The sequence below is a fragment of the Balaenoptera ricei genome, chromosome 15 (assembly GCF_028023285.1).
Source record: "Balaenoptera ricei isolate mBalRic1 chromosome 15, mBalRic1.hap2, whole genome shotgun sequence".
Classification (NCBI taxonomy): Eukaryota; Metazoa; Chordata; class Mammalia; order Artiodactyla; family Balaenopteridae; genus Balaenoptera; species Balaenoptera ricei.
Window position 1 is genome coordinate 84,162,076 of NC_082653.1, and position 20,107 is coordinate 84,182,182.

The window sequence follows — 20,107 nt, forward strand, 5'->3', positions numbered from 1 at the left end:
GTGTTACCTGCCTCTCATTTGTGGCATTATTTTTGACTGTCCAGTGGAGGTGTTGTCTGATTTCTCCAATGTACAGTTGCTTTTTTTTTCTGTTGCTACTGTCAGACTATGTAAATATCTTATTCCTCATCAACATTTGTATCCTAAATTTAGCACCTATTAATGATTTTTGCCCAAACCAGTCTTTACTGTGATGGTTGCAAACTCTACTGTGATGATTTTCCAGCTCTAACATTCCCTTCATACTGACCAGTTGGCACTTGGCATTCCACTTGTAGCAGGAGCCCTCTCTTCTCCCTCATCTCTTTCTTTTTAAATTTATCTATTTATTATTGCTATGGTCTCATGGATTCTACGAATTTTTCAATGATTTATAATATATTACTGTCCTTATTTTGGTGCTCAAACTGTCCCATGTTTGGCCAGTAGGAGCTCTTTTGAGCTGACTCTTTTACTCATTCATTCATTCCTGTGCACTTCCTTACTCTTGCGTAACAGTGTGTTCCGGGCTCATCTTGTCCTTTTACGCCTCAGCTGTGGAATCCACAGCCATTTTTCTGAGGAGTGTTGCTTCCCCTTAGTGGGGAATGATTTTAGAAACCAAGATTTGGGTACTAGGTGTGCTCATTGCTATTGAGATGTCATCTGGGTCCTTTCAGCCAACAGAGCTAGGAAATAAATACATGTGTATAGCTTATATTGTGTACATACACACACACAAATAGACATGTGTGTGTATATATATATGTATACACACATATATTCATACACAAATAAATGAGCAAATGCACTTACATTTATGTATTTTGGAAATGTTTGAGAACCCTGGCTGCTGGTAACATCAACATATTTACACACTTTCTCAATCCTATAATACATCTAAAATAGCTTTGGAATTATTAGGAATTTTATAAATTTATAATTTTTTTTTTAAATTTATAATTTTATATTATAAATTTATATTATATGTTAACATATTTTATTATAAGTTATAAATAAACTTAAATATCATTAGAGTTATGAAATATATTTTAAATACCAAGAAATGACCATACTAACTCTTGGGAAAAAGAGTTCAGAGTTTGTTTGTAGTTTTACCATTCACCCTGTCTACTGTTTTGTTTTTTTTTTTTTTCCCTATTCTGTATATTGTGGTAAAATATTGTAGAGACTTTGGATTCTGTTATCCTCCTCTTAAGAGTGTGGAGTTTTATTCTAGCAGACAGTTAAGTTACTGATGAATCACCTGACTTTGTGGAGGCTTAATTTTGGACTTTTTTCTGGTGGATCTATTTTGGTTTTGCCCTTAGTCCTGTGACTTAGTCCTCATTCCTAAGGTATAGCCCTTCTCAATTTCAGTGGGAAGCCTGTGGTGTTTACCAGACCTTGAATTCCAAACTGTATTCCCAACACTGTGTATCCTGAGAACATCCGCTAAGCTTTCCAACCTTCCAACTGTTGCTTTTGCTGCATTTCCTAGTCTCACCCTGAGCATGTGCAATTTAAGTGTTAGTCAAGGATTTGAGGGGAATTTGTATACAGTTTGAGGTCTCCCTGCTCCTCCATTGTGTGAGTATTCCACAGTTTATCCATTCTTATGTTGATGGATGTTTGGGTTGTTCTTAGCTTGGCGATATGATGAATAAAACTGCTGTGAACATTCTTGTGCATGTCTTGGTGAACAAATGCACTCATTTCTCTTGGGAAAAATATCTAGGAGTAGAATTGCTGGGTAATAGGGTAAGCAGATTTGTTTATCAGATGACTGTCAGTTTTGCCTTTTCTGGAATGTTTTATAAATGGAATCATACAGTATGTAGCTTTCATTGAGCATAATGTGTTTGAAATTCATCCATATTTTTATGTCTAGTTCATTTCTTTTCATTATTGGGTAGTATTTCATTAAATTCTTGAAATGGGTGCTTAGAGCATTGATTTTTCACTCATTTTTTCCTAATATATGCATTTTAAGGCTATAAAATTACCTGTAACCATGGCTTTAGTTGCATCTTACATGTTTTATATGCTATATTTTCTTTATCATTTCATTTCAAAATCATTTTAACTTCCATTGTGCTCTCTTCTTTGACTTACAGGTTATTTAGAAGTCTGTTTCATTTCCAATATATGGACATTTTCTAGTTACCTTTTTGTTAATGATTTCTAGCTTAATTGTGCATTTAAAGAACATTCTAAGTATAATTTCAGTTTTTTTGAAATACCAAGAGGCTTTCTTTTGGCTCCTTTTTAGTATTTTGTGTTTGCTTTAAAATGAAGTTATTGGATAAGCTTTATATGTAGGGTATATATAGATAATGTATTCTTTATATGTATTATATAGTATTATTTATATGTTCACTAGATCAAGTTTATTTATTGCATTATTCAGTCATCTATATCTGTACTGATTTTTTGTCTGCTTGTTCTATCAGTTTACTAAGAGAGGTATATTAAAATCTCCTATGATTTATCTGTTTCTTTTTTATAATTCAGTTTTGGTTTAGAAACATTGAGACTACATTGAGATGCACACAAATACAAAATTTTTCTATCTTCCAGATGAATTGAACCTTTTGCCATTATGAAATGACTGCTTTATCTCTAATAATGCTTCTTGCCTTCTTTGACTATTTTGTCTTCTTTATTTGGTTTTAATGTACCTGCATCAGCTTTCTTTTGGTTAGTGTTTGCCATGTATCTGATTCCATCCTTTTACTCTCAACCTTTCTGTATTTAAGTGTGTTTCTTGTAAGCAGAATATAGTTGGGTGTTGTTTTTTTAATCCTTAACAATCTTTGTCTTTTAATTAAACTATATACTCCATTTACCTCCAGTGTAATTACTTTTGCTTTCTACTCTCTGTCCTATGTTAATTTCTTCTCTAGTCCTCTTTTTGACTATTTTTTCTCCTCTCTATTAGCTTGATAGTTATATGAACTTTATTCTTTTAGTAGCTACCCTGGAGATTTCACCATGCATCTTTTCTTATCAAAGTCAATTGTTACTTGGCACTTTACTTTCATTTCTGACAATGAAAGAACTTTGGAACACTATATAATTCTGTTGTATAACTTCAGTTTGTCTCACTTGTTTTCATCAGATGGGATAAATCATGATCAGTGGTAGAATAATTATAGTCTCCATGCAAGGTGTTAATTAGAACTGTGGAACTATGATTGATTAATTCAAAAGCTAGACTTTGGAGGAACGTTGGATGAAATGCTCACCCTATCACTGACTTGGCATTGTGCCTATCTATGTGCACATTGTTTATTTGCACAATTTCAATACTGACGAGAGAAGAGCACCTCCACCTGCATCCAGGGACTCGAGAACAGCCATTGGGAGCTATTCTTAGATGCTGGCAAAGCCTTCCAAGCTGGGTCACATGTTGGTAGGTACTACTCCGACTCTCCTAACAGTGTTGGTGACCCTGAGTACATACTTGTGTTTTTTAACGTATCCCATCTATGTGTAATTTGCTTTTACTTTCATTATATTTTCTCTGAATCACATTGGGTATCTGAAAAACTCTCAGAAAAAGTATATCCTTTTTCCAGTGACATTTTTTCTATCAATTTTCCTTTAATCCATTACAGTGTAACTTTAGGCCAGTAGTGGGTTGGCTTCCATCTTGTCGTTTTATTGTCTGATTCCACTCAAAGTCACATGGAGGAAGTAGTGTGCTCCTGTCACTGCTCTATGCTATCTGGAAATAATAAATGTTCTGATTATCCACGATCAAATGTAAATGAAAAAGAATATTTATGCCTACACGTTCTGTGCTACTCAAGTCTGTTAGTAGTGTCCATCTGGTTCCTCTAAATTTATGCTGTGAATTGATGAAGAATTATCTAGTTGAAAATATATTAATAGTCCAATGACTAACCTATATTTCAGATGAAAACTTTCTTTGTGTTCATACTAGTAATATTTTTAAATTTTTGTTTAACTTTTAAAGTCCATACTGCCTATTGGCTAAATGCGTATCTTCATACAGTATTGTCCAAAATGTTGGACATATTTGTTCATAGTTCCTAAAATTAGAGTGATACCATGAGTAGCTGCTATTTGTATGAATTTTAGAGAAAAATTGATGGTAGACATTGACTTTTAGTTGTATCAAGTTCATGATTTTGAAAAATTTGTATATATTTAAATTCCCTTAATATTGCCATTTAAGAATATAATTTATTCAGACCGAATTACATTACTGTACTTACTATGAGTTTCTTCCCAAAATATTGACTCAGAACCTAAAAGGGAAAAAAGGAAATGGTTAATCCAGTACATACGGTGCTGTAATTTCTGGGATCAACACGCTGATTCCTGTTTAGGCGTTTACTTAGTTGTGCTCCATTAGAATCTGGGCCGTGCTTTCTCGACTGCACCCTCTCGTTTCAAAAATGTTTTTTCTTCCCAAATGTAATTTATGAAAAAGTAGGTTACAGGGCTAAGAGTAAAACGTGCAATACCACATTTCAGACATAAAGTAACACTTGCTATGTTAAGAATAAACTTCTGTAGATTGAACATAAAGGCTGTTTTCATTTTCTGTTTCAAGATACTCTTTTGGCAGCTTGCAAAATCACAGTAAAGATGTTTTTTAATCCTTTTTATGACTGAGGACTCAGTGGCTGCTGCTATGAGGTTGGCATTTAAATTCCACGAACTGTGAGGGACAGGAATAACGGGGGGAAGGTCAGGTGTTCCGTCTCTGCCCGCAGAGTGAATGGGCTGTTTCACTGGGCCTTTTCACTGGGCGCCTGCGGGGCGGGGAGAGACTGTGGGCAGGAGGGGGAGAGTGAGGAGGGGGCTCGGGTGGCCGGGGCCCTCAGGCCGGAGCACCGGCTTTAGCAGCGCTGACGTTCCCGAGGGCACCGCACAAGCACATACTTTTGACATGCTTCTCGGAGGTCCATGTTATATAAGGTTGTAAAAATAAAGTTCATGACAACATGAAAAAAAATGTGAACACTTTGCTTCTAGCCTGAATCACTCTGAATGATTTAAGCAAAATTATTTTTAGACCTTTTTCTTTTTTAAGTAGATCTGATTTGCCCGGGATAGAGTGCTTGATTTTCAATTAATTGAAGTGGTTTTTGTTTTTGTTGTTTATTTTTCATCTCCAACTCAGAGTTATGGATTTAAAATAGATGTGAAGGTAACTCAGATTATTTCAATATATGAAATGACATATTAATGTAATTATATTCTTGGTCATATAAAGGTTTCCTTTGTGAAGAACTCTGGTTTATTTGTTTCATGTTGAGCTTTAGGAGAACTGAATTATGGGATAAATGGAGTCAGTGTCACTGAGGATGCAGAGCGGGTACCTTGATACCCTGGCAGGTGGACCATGAGTGCTGGGGACGTGTCTGCCCTCGCTCTCATGCTTATCCAGCAGATGTTCCTAGAATCATATGGTGCTTAGGGACTTACATGTACCTCTCACCTATTAACATGGTTATATCCTTCCAGGAGATGCTCTGTCCCCACCACCCACCATGGTTATTTTAAGCAACACTGCTCATGGTGGGCTTCAGGCCGAGGAGTTGTTTCATCTGGGACCCCATGGGAGGGAGTGACATCTTACATGTAGATTTGGAAAGATCCCTGGCACCTGTGAGGGAGGAGATCCAGAAGAGAACAAGCTGGGAGTCATGAGAAAGAAGAGCTTGAAGGAGGAGGGCGCCTCCTAAGAGGTCCAACTGGCAGGTGTAAACGTGTGGGGCAGAGGGCCTGGGGAGACCCCTCCCCACTTCTCCTAGAACAGGTCATCGAGCGAACATCGACTTCACGTCATCCCCAAGTGCCTTCTCTCCTGGGCAGGGGAGGGCTGGCATATTTGTTGCCCAAGGAAGCAGGGTGAGTAAGAGGCATGGTTCCATGCCGGAGGTGGCCCAAGTGATGGCACAAGGGAATGAGTCTTTGTCATTGGGTGTGACGCGTAGGCGGGGTGTCGACCCCTCATGACTGGCTGGCTGGCAGCCAAGAGCTGGGATTAGAGAAGATGGGGGTAGGGTGGGGTTCACTTGTAGGCCTGCTGAATACGGGGCGCCTAGTGGGACATCCAGGTGGACGTGTTCAGGACAGGTGGAATTTCTGAGTCTGAAGATGGGGGAAGAGCCTGGGCTGCCCCCTTAGAGTCAGATGTCTTCAGATGTTTCCAGAACCGGGCGTACTAAAGTCATTCGCATAGAGGTGCTCGCTGAAGCCAGAGTCTAGTCAGTAATCTTTTCCTCTTCCCCCGTGTCTACCATAGTCGTCCTTTTCATTCTCCCTCATCCACAGCCTTTCAGTTTGCCCAAAGAACTCCTTTTTGTCTGCCCACCGAACCGTAGGATGGTCCGCTTGGCACGTTTTGTGGTTTGGGATGATTTGGTGGTGGTTCCAAATAACTCTTTCTCTCCCAGTTTTTGGGTGTCAGACCCATTTGGTTCCTGTAGAGAAGTTGGCAGGGGGGCTCTTGTTCACCTTTAAAAGCGGGGAGGCAGCGCTCTGCCGCGAGCCGCAAGACATGTGCTTTGCAAATCAAGTGGTCATCTCGCTGCTTTTTTGGAGCAACATTCCTTTGTCCCGGAACATTCTCTTCTGTGTAGTCGTTTCAGAGAACGGTGCAGCCCCAGGAGACGCGAGGCAGAACACTGTCCCTGCTGCAGTTTCCCGTGGCGTTGAGATTTTCCAGAATGATACGAGAACTAATATGAGAAAGAGAAAATAACCTCTATCTTTTATGCCTGACAGATAATCAGATTACCCAGGATTAGATGAAAATAAGTCACTTGTTCCTACAGTTAGTACTATAATGACCAAAATAATCTCTTGTAAGAGAATTTAACAATTAAACCAGATAAATAGGATTCAGCGTAGGGAATGAGTAAATGGCGAGAGAACAGCGTGAGTTTGAAGACAGAGTTGGCGTGCTTTTGACGAGCGATGTTGTGGAGTAAGTTTGCTGTCAGCTGCGTCCATCTGACCCACACCCGCTGTCAGGACGCAGCCGGTGTTCCCAGTGCCACGGGGCTGGTGCCCACCTGCTCTGGGAGCAGCCGGGGACTGGGCTTCATCCACCACTTTACTTCCCTTTGTATCTTTACAAAAACCACGCAGTGGCTTTTTGCCCTAACGTACCTGGTTTTGTCCACAGGCCACGTTCTCATAGAGATTTCGAGTATCCACAAGAAACTCAACGAGAGCCTTGATGAAAATGTATGTGAACTGTTTTTATATTTACCAAATATACTTTTTTATTTTTAAATTTTATTTCACTTCAAGTCTCACACCTGGTCTGAATTTTTCATTTCCTTGCGTTCACAGTTCAGAAAATTCCATAAGGAGATTATCCATGAGCTGGAGAAGAAGACGGAACTTGATGTAAAATATATGAACGTGAGTACCTAGTTGTGCTGCACCTCCCGTGGGTGGAGGTAGCCCGGGGCCGGGGGCCCAGCTCTCGCGAAGGCTGCACTTGCCTGATGGCTGAGCTCGAGGACAACTTCCCCCACTGCTGACTCAGCGGCAGCAGGTATGATGGAGCTGGCCGTCGAGTGTGTACACGGCCACATAACACCGACAAGGTCCCTTTGGGCTGAGTGGGCCAAGTGCTAACGCTTGGGATCTTTACTAAAAAGCATAGCAGGAAATCCTGCAGGGAATCATACACTTCTGGAAAACATTGTTTTCAAGGAACACGCATATGTGGATGACACCTGCATCTGCGTTAGTGCATCTGTTGCTTTCACACACCGGCACTTGCGGACGTGAGCCGTGTGGGAGGATGCCGTCTGGGGCCCCCTGGGGCTCCGGGTCCCATCGTGGTGTCTCTCCCCTGTTGCCCTACGGCAGTGTCGATTCCAGCAGTTTGCTCCTTCCGCCTCGCCTTTCTGCTGCACAGTAGCTGCTTCCTTGGCCACCCGAAGCCCCCCTTCTTCTCCACGAGCCCCGCATGGCAGTAAGCGGTGGGGGTCACCCTGAAGTCGTCCTGCTGCCCTGCGTGCACGCGCTCTGCGGCCAGGAGGATGTAATACCAAGCTCTTTACGTGCATTACCTGATTTTTATCCCCACAGAAACTCTGTAACATAGGTACTCTTACTATCCCCACTGTACAGATTAGAGGGTAAGCATGGATTTCAGAAAAATTAAGTAATTGCTGAGATCACACAGGAAATGAGGGATGAAGCCAGAATTCTAACCCAGGTCTGTGAGGCTCCAGAACACTCTGTTTCACAGCCCTCAGAATCACCGGAAGCGATGGCTCTTGTTCATTCTGTTTCTTGAAATCGTTAAGTCATAAAACAGTCAGGAGTGTGTGAGTTGATATTGTTCATTTATTCACCAAAGCACTTACAGGCTACCCAGGGTCCAAAAACCTTGGAGAAAAAAGGAATGAAAGAAAGAAACGACATTGTTTTCCTCCGAGAAGCTGCCCTTCTGGTCAGGGGCTCATCGTATAAACGGGGAACTTCAGGACAGGACATTGAAGTTGACGGAGTGGAGGGGGGTGGTGTGAAGTGGGGATACCTGCAGCCAGGCAGGGCAGCGTGAAGCGTGCGCCTGTTGCCACCACGCCCAGTGGAAACGCAGCAAGAGTAACCGCCTGACACTTTGCCTGGTGCTGCAGTAAAAATAAGTGCAACGTTTAACTTACAGGCGACTCTCAAAAGATACCAAGCAGAACACAGGAATAAATTAGATTCTTTGGAGAAATCTCAAGCTGAATTGAAGAAGATCAGAAGGAAAAGTCAAGGAGGACGAAATGCACTCAAATATGAACACAAGGAGATTGAGGTGAACTTTTCAGCACTATTTTACTTTATTTTGGGGTTGATGATTTATACAGTTAACTGGGAAGCGTGCTTACCTCAGTCAGTCTATACTTTATCCGTCACTGTTGTGCAGCTGTTGAAAGTTAAAAATAAGCATTTCAACTTGGTAGGAGCTGAAGGCTGCAGAGTTCCCTGGAATTAAGGATAATTAGTCAAGAGCATTGGCATCTTCTCCCAACTCAGGGAGGGTCAGGGACTCCCCAGTGTAAGCATTACTATCTCCATTTTACAGATGGGGAAAGTGAGGCTTAGGTTAAGTCACATGGTTGGCACTTGGAACTGGGATTTGAACTTGAACTTTCTGGTTCCGAACTTTTTGGTCCCACGATTTTCCAATAAAACATGATCATATCCCTGAATTACAAAGTAATATTTTGTGCAAATTGCCCAGTGAAATGTAAGGCCTTTGGCAACTTCTCTCCAAGCATGAGTCAGGGATCTTAATGAGAATTTGCCATCTGCTCAGATCAGGTTACAAGTATGTCGTTTTGTCTAATGTTTATCTGCATTTAGCACTTACTCCATTATCAAAATAAACCAAGCATAAAGATGGGAGAAGATAAGTGTCAGGTTGTGTAGCTATTTGATTCCTCATGTCATACTTGTATAATTATTATTTATTTTCCTAGTATGTAGAAACCATTACTTCTCGCCAGAATGAAATCCAGAAATTTATTGCAGATGGTTGCAAAGAAGCTCTACTTGAAGAGAAAAGGCGCTTCTGCTTCCTAGTTGACAAACACTGCAGCTTCGCAAATCACATTCATCAATATCACTTACAGGTGGGTGTGGTGGCAAATTGCATTGTGTGGACTAATTTTATTCATATTTAAATGCCCTTGAAATGCTTCACCTTCCATACGTGCCCAAATATAAAGCAAAAGGCTTATTTTGCCAGGGAGAAGATTCCAAGGAAATAAATTTTTTATAGTAGTTATTTATTTATTTATCTGGCTGCATTGGGTCTTAGTTGCGGCACACGGGATATCTTAGCTGTGGCATGCAGGACCTTTCATCGCGGCGCGCGGGCTCTAGAACGCGTGCGTTTAGTTGCCAAATGGCATGTGGGATTTTAGTTCCCTGCCAGGGATTGAACCTGCGTCCCCTGCATTGGAAGGTGGATTCCTAATCACTGGACCACCAGGGAAGTTCCCCAAGGAAATAATTTTTGACCAACTTGAATGTGTAAACTTTTAGAAATGTCGATGAAATGGTCAAATGCTTGTTTAATTTAGTAACACATTCATATTTAATGAATAACTGAGAAACGGCACTGTTTTCCTTTTCTCACCCATGAGTCAGCTTTTCTCGGACTCTTTCGGACGCATCTTCAACATCAGTGTCTTCCCCAGAACCACGGGGTGAGTTCCGGCAGGCCCCAGGTCCAGCCCACCTGGGTGGCCTGAGATGCTCACCTTGGGGGTCCATGTAGATGGGGCTGCTGGAAATTCTATCCCAGGCCACAGACCCCATTCACAGCCTCAGGACAGCTGGTGGGGGCTCCTTTTTCACTCCTCTTCAGGTTGTGTGTCTGTTCAAGGTCGCATCAGCTGCGTGACTGGATTTATCCCCCTCCTTCAGCGCGTGCAGTTGTGAGGTTATATTTGCAGGAATCATTACAAACCGTGTGTTAAATTTCCTTTCCTCTCTCTTTTTGTTTTTTAAATAATGAATTCTATTGGGCTTATGTAAGCATCCAGAACTAGCATTGACTGAAGTCAAATATTCATTGTTATTCATAATAAAGTAATTTAGAGAGCACTCCGTGATATGAGAAGCTTTGTAAGAGCTTGAATATAGCGCAACTTCCTCCTTTCAGGGGGAAAAAAAACTTGGACTTGTAGGTATGCATATATCACAGGTTACATATTCCATAAAGTTTTTGAAACTTTAAGGAATATTCAGCTACCAAATCTAAATACCTAAGGTCTCAGATTGTTACAGGAAAGAAAAATATGCTGCATTAGATGAGCGCTTTTGTCACCAGTGCGTATGTACTAATGTTTCCATGGTGACAGTGTCCTATTGGGGCAGGGTCGTGGGCCGGAGGGGCACAGAAGCAACCTTGAAGCTCTCTGTGGTGACACCACCCCCCAGCAATGGGGTACTTGCTGTGTCATGAGGCAACATGGCCTATTTCCAGAGAGCTCTAGTTGTTGACAGAGTCTTTCTTACACTTAACCTTGAGTCCCTATTACGTTTTTTAGTGTGACGCAAGCCAGGTCTCCTCCTTTCTCTAGCAGAAGTCTCTTCAAGTCTCTGAAACCGCTTTTGTGCCTTCCCTGATCCCAGTCCTGGGTGAAGCAGGCTTAGTAGTTGGTCCCCGGTGTGTCTGCGTCACAGGCAGGAGACAGGGTGGTGTGAGGGGCGGGGCTTAGGATTTACACCAACTCCCCCAGCCCACTTCTGATGGACACAGAGCCTAGATGAAAACAGTGTGGTGGTTATGAAAATAGTTTCAAAAAAGATCCCCTACTTCCCTTTTCCAGCTAGATTGCCGCCCTGGAAAAAGGGGTTCTCGGAAAGGCTCCGGGGAGTCTGGGAGTCCAGTTGGAGGGAGAGCCAGGCTGTGGGAACCCGGACAGATGCCTCTGCCTCTGGGGCTAAGGGGTCTCGTCGCTGTCCTTCTGCATCTCTCTGTTCTGCAGCCCAGCGTTTCTGCAAAGCCCATGGTCGGCCTGCCCCAGAGCCCCAGCCGGCCTGTGGGCGGGGCTTCCCCTCAGCAGTGCCCCTGACTCTGAAGACCCACCGTGCTCTGCTCTAGTCCCTCTGTCCCGTAGAGGAACTTCTCAGGGCAGGTCTGATTCACTCCTCTAACACGCCAATCCGGTTTCCCTGAGGTCCCAGTAGTTGAAACCTCAGGGTCCTGGATCTACCACAGAAAGCTGTGTTAGCCAGTTACTTAGCCTCTCAAAGTTCTCAGTTTCCTCATCTGTGAAATGGGGATGAGAATGGTACCTACTTTAGGATTGTGGGGCAGATGCAGTGAATTAACAAGGATGAAGTACGTAGGACAGTGTTTAGTGCACACGAACGTACACACACGCACAGAGTCCACTCCTGGTCCTGTCGCTCGGTCAGAGGTGCTTCTCGTGGGAGGAAGACAGCGGGGATTGGCAGTTCTGGGGCCGCGGGGGGAACATGGGGATTAAGACGGATTGCTCCACCTTCCCTTTTAGTTTTTGAACTTCTTCTGAATCATGTACAATCCTGGTATTAGTCTTGAACTCTGTATTCACCCTGAGGGAGACGGTAAATTCCTTTAGAACAGGAGCCTACATCCTCAGCAAATAAGACACAGCAGATACCCATAGGTGCTTAAGCTCCTCACTGAATTTAACTCATAGCTCCCACACTTCCAGTGGTAAGCCAGGAATACATTAGTAGTGTTTGTAATTTGTGTCAGTCCTTCCAACAGTACACATTTGTCTTTGGTTTTGTTTCTTTTGAATTTATAGTCTGCAGAATTGATCAATTCCAAACTGCCTAAGTGGCAAGAAACATGTGGTGATGCCACCAAAGTACCAGAGAAAATCATGAATATGATCGAAGAAATTAAGACCCCAATCTCTACCCCAATGTCTGGAACACCTCTGCCTTCACCCATGATCGAGAGAAGCAGCATGGTAAGAGCTGGTTGTCTCCTCAAGATTTCGGTTTTATGTTTGCTAATAAGATTTCAGCCAAATTTGCACGACAGACCAAGGCCTTCTTTGTTAGTGGAAATCACGGGTCCTCCTGTATTACTTCTAGGGCCTACCTTTTCTTTTATCCCCTTACCTTCAGATTTGAAACTAGATGTGCAAATGTTTCACAGTGTGTTAGCACTGTAATCTTTGTTTTGGAGATTTTTACTGATACTGTTTTTAATTGTAATGATTCCAACTTTATAAGTTTATTCCCATTGAAGGAAGTGTAAAGTGTCTTAGGACACAGATTAGCAAAACTCTGGTGCCATTCATCACTACATAAGGCACCTGAGGAAAAAAACAATCACCCCAGTATTCCAGGTAATGAATTCAAGCATCGTAGTTCACTGTTCTTTGAACATGGGCTTTATTATTTTTTCACAAACACGTGTGGAGATTCGAATCCAGCAGGTAGTTTGAACACATGAGTCAGTCCACCCTCCCTGTCCATATAAAGCCCTGTGAAATGACAGCAAAGATATTAATGACCAGCCATCAACCTGCCTAATAGATCCATAGCCGCGTGGGCAAATAAAGAGCACGTGCTGTCAATGGACCAGAAACGCTGAAGGAGTCTCCAGAGCGAGCAAGGCAAGGTCAGCGTGTGCAGAATGAAAATAGAAGGACATCTCAGGCCCAGGGAAGACGTGCAGGGCAAGGTTCCTGCGGAGGGTGGAGCCGTCAGTTCAGAGCCAGTGGATCCAAGAAGCGGGGAAGAAGCTGGGGTGTCCTGTGTGTTGTCGGCTGGGGAGCTGGTTCAGGCTGTCCAGGCTGCTTGGTCCCTCCGCTTGTCCCACTTGTGCTAAACCACAGGCAGCCCGGGCTTTCGTCTGTGAACTGAAACCGCATGTGTGGACTGAAGGGTGGGGCTCACTCCTGGGGGTGTGTCTCGCCTCTTCCCCACATCGCATGCCGTCAGGAGCACAGGGAAAATACAGACTGTCGTGTACAGTAAACAGAATGGGGACCGCCACCCAGTACAAAGATGGACAGACAACCAGCGGTCACTGAACAGGTGGGGGAAACCAGTGTCATAAAAAGACACACCAAAGTAAAAACTGGAATGCCCAGTAAAAGGGGCAACAGAGCCAACAGGGCAGAGGAGAAAAGAGATGAAAGGCTATTACAACCACAGAGAAGAGTCAGCTGTCTTAGAAATTTAAAAGGATTATTATTTATAGTTAAAATGGTATGTCTGAGATTCGCTTCAAAATAATCCAGTTGTGGGGGAAGATGGATGGGGCATACAGGAAACGAGAATGGCCATGGATTGGTCATTGTTGAAGCTAGGTGTTGGGTACATGGAGATTTATTGTGCTGTTTTCTCTACTTATGTACCTGTTCAAAATTTTTCTAAAATTAAAGTTTTTCGTTTCCCCCTCGTCCCCTCCAAAAACACCCCAAAACAACAGCTGGGCTCCTTAGCAGAATGGATCAGCTTGGGAAATTAAGCCAAAGAACTCTCCCAAAATACAGTGCAAAAACCGGATTTAAAAGAAAAAATCAAAGAGGATAAACGTAATGTTAGCTGGGTTGAAACGCAGGAGGTACGTCCAGCTACCACCTGGGGCCTCACCGCCCGCATGTCAAGTGGGGATCTTCCCGCTCAGCGTGTCCAAAACCACATACCTGAGGCTCTTCCTCTAACCCCGCTTCTCCTCAGTCTTTCCCGTCCAGTAAATGGCGACTTATCCTTCCAGCAGCGTGGGCACCAAACATCGACCCTCTCCCTCTCTTAGGCCGCGGCTGGCCCACGGGTACACACTGTCGTTTCCCACCACTTCTCCCCCTGCCCTGCTGTAACCGAGGTCCCGGTGGAGATGACCGCGGTAACCTGGCCTTTAACGCCGCAGGCAGGGTGATCCTGGCTGAATGGAAAAGACCAGAACCTCAACAGACGGCAGAATGCTAGCGATAAAGAGAGGATTCTGAAAACTTTCAGGGAGGGCAAAAATAGATTACTCACGAAGAAGAGAGAATCCCACTGATTCTGGAAAACAAGATGTTAGAAAGTAATGGAGTAATGCACTCAAAATTCTGTGGAAAAATAATTTTAAATGTAGATGCCTTTAGCCAAGCAGCACTTAAAAGGGAACCTAAAAATCCATAGGGACAGGAAGGAGATGAGTGCTTTTCAAGGGGGGGGGGGGAATGGGGAGTAACTGCTTTAAAAAAAAAAAAAAAGACAAAAATGGAAAAAAGGACATGGTGTTCTTGAAATAATTCAAAAAGGGGCATTGCCCTACAAAAAATTTGGGGAAAAAAATGGAATTTAAAGCATGTAATGCAGAACAGTCCTGGGGATCTGTCTAATGCCATTGCTGTGTTATACTAATGTTAAACTAAGAAGGAATTTTTCACAGGTTGGGCGAGATTATGACACCCTTTCTAAATATTCACCAAAGATCCCCTCGGCTCCTTCAGCCAGAGCGTCAACGAGCCCTTTGATTGATATGTTTAATAACCCAGCCACAGTCGCACAGAATTCAGAAAGAAAATATAATTCAACAGGTAAGATACTTAGTTGGATTTCTTTTAAAGTACCTTTAAAATTTTGTAAATATTTAGGATAAGTGTGCCTTGAGATAGAGGTAAATACACATGTATGGTAGCACCTGCTCCACACTGGCTTGGAGGAACTCACACCTCCTGATGGGGTCTAGGTTTATTCTAAAACCATAAGACACGTTGCTTTGACACATGCTAATTCTATATACAGATCGATGTTTACATAGAGTGAACATCCTATTGAAAGGTGTTATATTTTAAAAGAAATGGGATATAACTTACAGAGCCTTGCGCTGTGTTACGTATTTGTGGCAATTGGACTAAAATTTCTTTTTTTCAATGAAACAAACTGTAGAAGTTCACATGACAAAATTAATGGTTATCAGTCTTAGCAGTAGGCTTCGTTTGAATTATAATCAGTGTTTTCATCGTCTCTAACAGAGCCTTTCATGCTTTCTGGGGGCTTAGGTTCTACCTGCTTAAATTTCTTAACCCGGTTGACTCCATTTCAGTAAATTGGGACCAGTTATCGTTTGCAGGCATTTCAGCTGGCTTTGGTTAGGCTCCACTCTGCCTACACAGAGTCTTCGGCACCCAGGACCTCGAGACTGTCGTGGCGCCAGACCCGTCTCTGTGGGGGGGACTCACGGGCCCCTTGGGTGTGAAGTTGTGGCAGTCACATGGCGTGCTGCTCGCGAGAGCCCGCAGGCTGTCCAGCGCGTGCAGCTCTTGGGGAAGAGATGGGATTTTCAGAATGTCAGCTGGAAAGATGATACTCTGTAGCCATTTGCCTTTGAAGAACTATAAGTTACATATAACATACAGTTAAAATATACAGTGCTGTGTGCAGCCCAATCATTCAAATGATTCTTTGGTTCTTATTGGTAAAAACTAAATGAAAATCATTGAATTCAATACAGCCGAGGTAATTAGAGTATGCGGCATGTTGAAGAGATAGCAAAGTTTACATTGTAGTTGTTAAGAATTTGCGAGAATGATGCAGAAAGAGATTTTGCATTGTTTTATAGTAAATAGTGGGCTAGCAAAATTTGAGTGGAAAAAAAATCTGGAAACAAATATTTCCATTCCAATTTTGGGGTTGGCGGGGTGGGGCTGGCACATACCAGGCTGCGTTGAGCTGGGACGCGACATAGCGCAGCGCTAGGCCATGGCGCCAGGCCGCCCGCTTCTGGTTCCGTCTGGTTCCCGCCTCTGCCACGGCACCTAGGGAGGGGTCCGTACACGTGACTCGTCCTCACCACATCCCTGCCACGCTCGCAGGTGAGCAGCCGTGGCAGCAAGAACGTCTACGTTTCCAGTTTCTCTCTTTTTTGTGGCACAGGCCTTGGACAGTTTGGTCTGAGCTGGTGCCTCACAGCGCCTCTGTGATTTGTTCTCGGGGAGCGGGGCAAGGAAAGCAGTGGGCCACTTGGTGGTGGAGCACTTTGCCTCTTTAAGAGCCATCCTGATTGAATCGGTGCAGATGAAGCTTGGCTACACTGCTTTATCCTCTCGGTCTGGAGAAGAGCCTTTAGCCACAGGGACCCTCCTCTGAGAGGCCTCGGGCCATGGCTCTGCTGCTGTCCCTTGCTGTCCCTGTCCATTGAGGCACAGGTGGAGGTGTGGAAATACAATCCGCTTGGCGTCTCAGTGGAATGAGGGTGCTGGAGAGATGGGGGCGGGTGGTTTCCTGGGGTTGGCTCCTTTGAACTTGCCTGATCATCCTTCCTTGAAAAGCCATCACTGCTCGGTTCATTTTTGACAGGTTCTTCAGATGACCCCAGTTTACAGCGGTCGGTTTCTGTTGCCACCGGACTGAACAGGGTAAAAAAGCAGAAAGTGAAAACCATCTTTCCGCACACGGCCGGCGCTAACCAGACCTTACTTAGCTTCGCGCAGGGAGACGTCATCACGCTGCTCGTCTCCGAGGAGAAGGACGGCTGGCTGTACGGAGAGCATGAGGACACCAAAGTGTAGGTCTCGGGAGGGGCCTCCGCACGGGGCCCGGCGGTCCCCCGCCGAGAGGGCCGCTGTCTCTCCTCGTAGCAGGTCTTCCTTGTGGGCAGATTAGCATTTTCACCACAGTTAGGCTCATAGCTTAGTGATAGTTATAGTTTAGTTAACTGCGGTTATTCTATTCCCAGTCATTCCCAAGCTGTTTTCTGTATGTGTGTGCGCGTATAGATGAATTTGATGCATAAATAGGAGTCACTTCTGAAAGTAGTTTTAAATGTTTTTTTTCACGTGACTTCAGATTTCTCAAGATATACTTTGTTAAGATTTAGCAGGTGAATAGTTTAAATGCCAGTGTCATCATTTCAACTGTACGTGCATAAGCTTTACAGGAAGTAGGTTAAATCAAGTTTCTGTGTAGATTATTCAGGTATTAAGTAAAACCAATATGGAAACAAAAGACAAAAAGGGAATCCAAATAAAAGTAATGCTGTATGTAAGATACCTATGAGAGACTGTGATGAAAGTGGCCCGGCCTGCCCCTGAGCTGTCACCAAGCCGTTCCTGGGTGTGTTTATGGCTTGCTTGTCTGCTGTGAGCATCCCAGCAAGGTCTTCTTCTCCCCACTCTTCACCTGCAGGAGGGGTTGGTTCCCGTCGTCATACACAAAGTTGCTGGAGGAAAACGAGAAGGAGACCGTGAGCGTGCCCGAGCCAAGGTAGGACCTGCCTGTGGCTCAGATGGCCCAGGGGCAGAAAACGCACCTCGACCTCGTGTTCTCAGGCGTGTCGGAATTAATCTGGATGTGTAGCAGAGCCCACGGGGAAGCCGCAGATGGTGTGGAGTAGTGGGGGATTGCTGCTCCATGATTGTTTCCTTCCTGACTTCTGTTGCCCACACACTTCACTGACCATCTGCTGGAAAGAGACGCGCCCCAGAACCCCCCTTCAGCCTCAGAAGCAGTCTCCCCACCGCCCACCACAGCTGAATCCAAGGCCCGTGTGCTCTGTCTTGGTCTTACTCGGCAGCCTTTAATACTGATGAACACTTTTTCTGGAATGTTCTCTTGCCCTTGCACTCTTTATTTTCCCTCCACTTCACCAGCCATCCATCTTCAGTACCGTTTCAGATCTCTCCTCTGCCCTGTGCTTAGACATAGGTGTCCTCGGGATCTGCCCTCAGTCTCTTTTTTCCTTTTCAGTGCTTCCTTGGCCACCGTGTCTGCTCCCTAAGCTCGAATTACAACAACGGGCTTCACTCAGCACCTCTGTGCCGACACCGCCCCCCACGTCTGTATCCCACCCAGATAATGATCATTATCACCGTCACTTAGGAACTGTCCAAAGTGCCTTACACTGACCAGGTCATTTAATCATCATACAACCTTGTGAGATAGGTCCCTGCTTGAAAATTGAGAAAACGGGCACGGAAAGGTGTAATAACTTGCTCAAGGAGCTGGAAGTGGTGGAGCCAAGACTAGACTAACGCAGACAGGTCTCTCCCAGCCAAGACGTGAATGTTTGTATGTGGCGTGGGTCCTCAGAAACATGTCCAAACTGAATGTGGCATCGTCTTGACCACAAACCACCTTGGCCACAGTGTTTCCCATGTCAGAGCAACCGTCCTGACCCATCCTGCTGTCCCCGGCGGACCGTGGAGGCAGCACCTGATGCCCCCCGCAAGTCCTTCCATTATACTTGCTCCGAGCCATCTGTGTGTCTCCATCCCTTGCAGAATAGCTCAGCTGCCAGTGGCCAAGGAATGAAACTAAATATTTTTAGGATGTTAAAATTCTGAGATTTTTTAGTCTGAAGTGCTCGATGCTTTTGCTCAAGGCATTTGCTGTATTTTCTTATTGAACTCCTTGAATTAAGAGCCAGCCCCTAATTGAGCCAGTTTTCCTCTCCTTTTCTTTTGTCATGTCTTTTAAAGGATTTCTTTCGAGTGTACATTTATAAGTCAGCAGAAACACTGCAGTGTCATATATATAGTGTGTGTGTGTGTTGTAATCTCCCCTTCCCTCACCGTATTGGATTATTAATCCACCGTAGTTCTGGCCATAGGAGATTGGGCATGTTTGGGGTGCAGGGGCCAGGTCTCATCTAACTTGTATCCTCTGGTTCTTGTTCGCTAGCTTGATATCAGTACGAAGCATGAGCACGATGAACTTGTCTGAGAAAAGCAGCGTCGTCATTCCCCCGCCAGATTACTTAGAACGTTCATCCACGGGGGCGGCTGCAGAAAAGAAAGGAGTTGTTTCCCAAAACGCTTCTACCTTTAAAGCGCCAGTGTCCAAACCAGAAACCACGTCTCCTGTGAGTAAGGCCCGGTGTACCCCGATCCTGAACAGCAGGCTCTGGTGATGCGGGGTGCTTTTCCCTCCACACAGGAAGGTGATGAGCCTCAGGTGGGGTGGAGACTTCCTCCCAGGGCCTGCAGATTCCCCTGCCACACAGCCTTTCAACTTCCTTAACTTCAGTCCCCCCTTTGTTTTTAGTTTATCTGTAAATGACAGTTTACACACAGTAGGTCCATTGTTTGCCAGACTGTATCAGGTTTTAAGCTCTCCTTGCTTTTGGTCATGGCTGCAGTCCTTTAGACCTGTAGTGACCTTTTTCTGCATTTTCTTCAGTTTTCATATTGTTTTCTGAAGGAAGACGTAAGGTTGAACATAGTGATCTGATCATTACACCTTCGGAAAGTGTGCTGTGTAAACCCTGTGTGTACGTTATCTGTAATCGTAAACAAGCCGGTAAGAGGCACAGAGGCTGAGTCACTTCGTCTGTTCCTTTGACAACTCTGTCTTCTGGGCCAGGCCCTGGTGTGGGCTCTGGAGACGCAAAGATAAACAAGACCAGCCCCTGGCTCTGCTGGAACTTAGGTTCTAGTGATAAGAAGCAGACGATGAGAAATAAACACAAATATCAATGCTAGAAGCTACGTGGAGGAATGAAGCAAGGTGAGGTGACGAGGGATCAGGTGACGTCTTGGATGGAGGTCAGGGGTTGGGTTTTCTGGGAAGCTGACTCTGAGAGCGAGTGCGGGTGCCGATGAGAGCCGCCCGGGCGCCGTACGGAAGGGAGAGGCTGGCCCGGTGCCGCCACTGCCCCCGCCGAGACCTCCGGGCT

General features: G+C 44.4%; 1 protein-coding gene across 1 annotated transcript in view; it reads left to right on the top strand.

Annotated features, from left to right (window-relative positions):
* BAIAP2L1 (BAR/IMD domain containing adaptor protein 2 like 1) overlaps positions 1 to 20,107 on the top strand; it is an 86,910-nt gene that overhangs the window by 50,572 nt on the left and 16,231 nt on the right. The window contains exons 4-12 of the mRNA XM_059896635.1: positions 7,151 to 7,212; positions 7,321 to 7,392; positions 8,654 to 8,791; positions 9,459 to 9,611; positions 12,288 to 12,455; positions 14,882 to 15,029; positions 16,792 to 16,999; positions 17,620 to 17,697; positions 19,114 to 19,294. Of these exons, the coding sequence (XP_059752618.1) occupies positions 7,151 to 7,212; positions 7,321 to 7,392; positions 8,654 to 8,791; positions 9,459 to 9,611; positions 12,288 to 12,455; positions 14,882 to 15,029; positions 16,792 to 16,999; positions 17,620 to 17,697; positions 19,114 to 19,294 (1,208 nt within the window). The remainder of the gene's footprint in view (positions 1 to 7,150; positions 7,213 to 7,320; positions 7,393 to 8,653; positions 8,792 to 9,458; positions 9,612 to 12,287; positions 12,456 to 14,881; positions 15,030 to 16,791; positions 17,000 to 17,619; positions 17,698 to 19,113; positions 19,295 to 20,107) is intronic.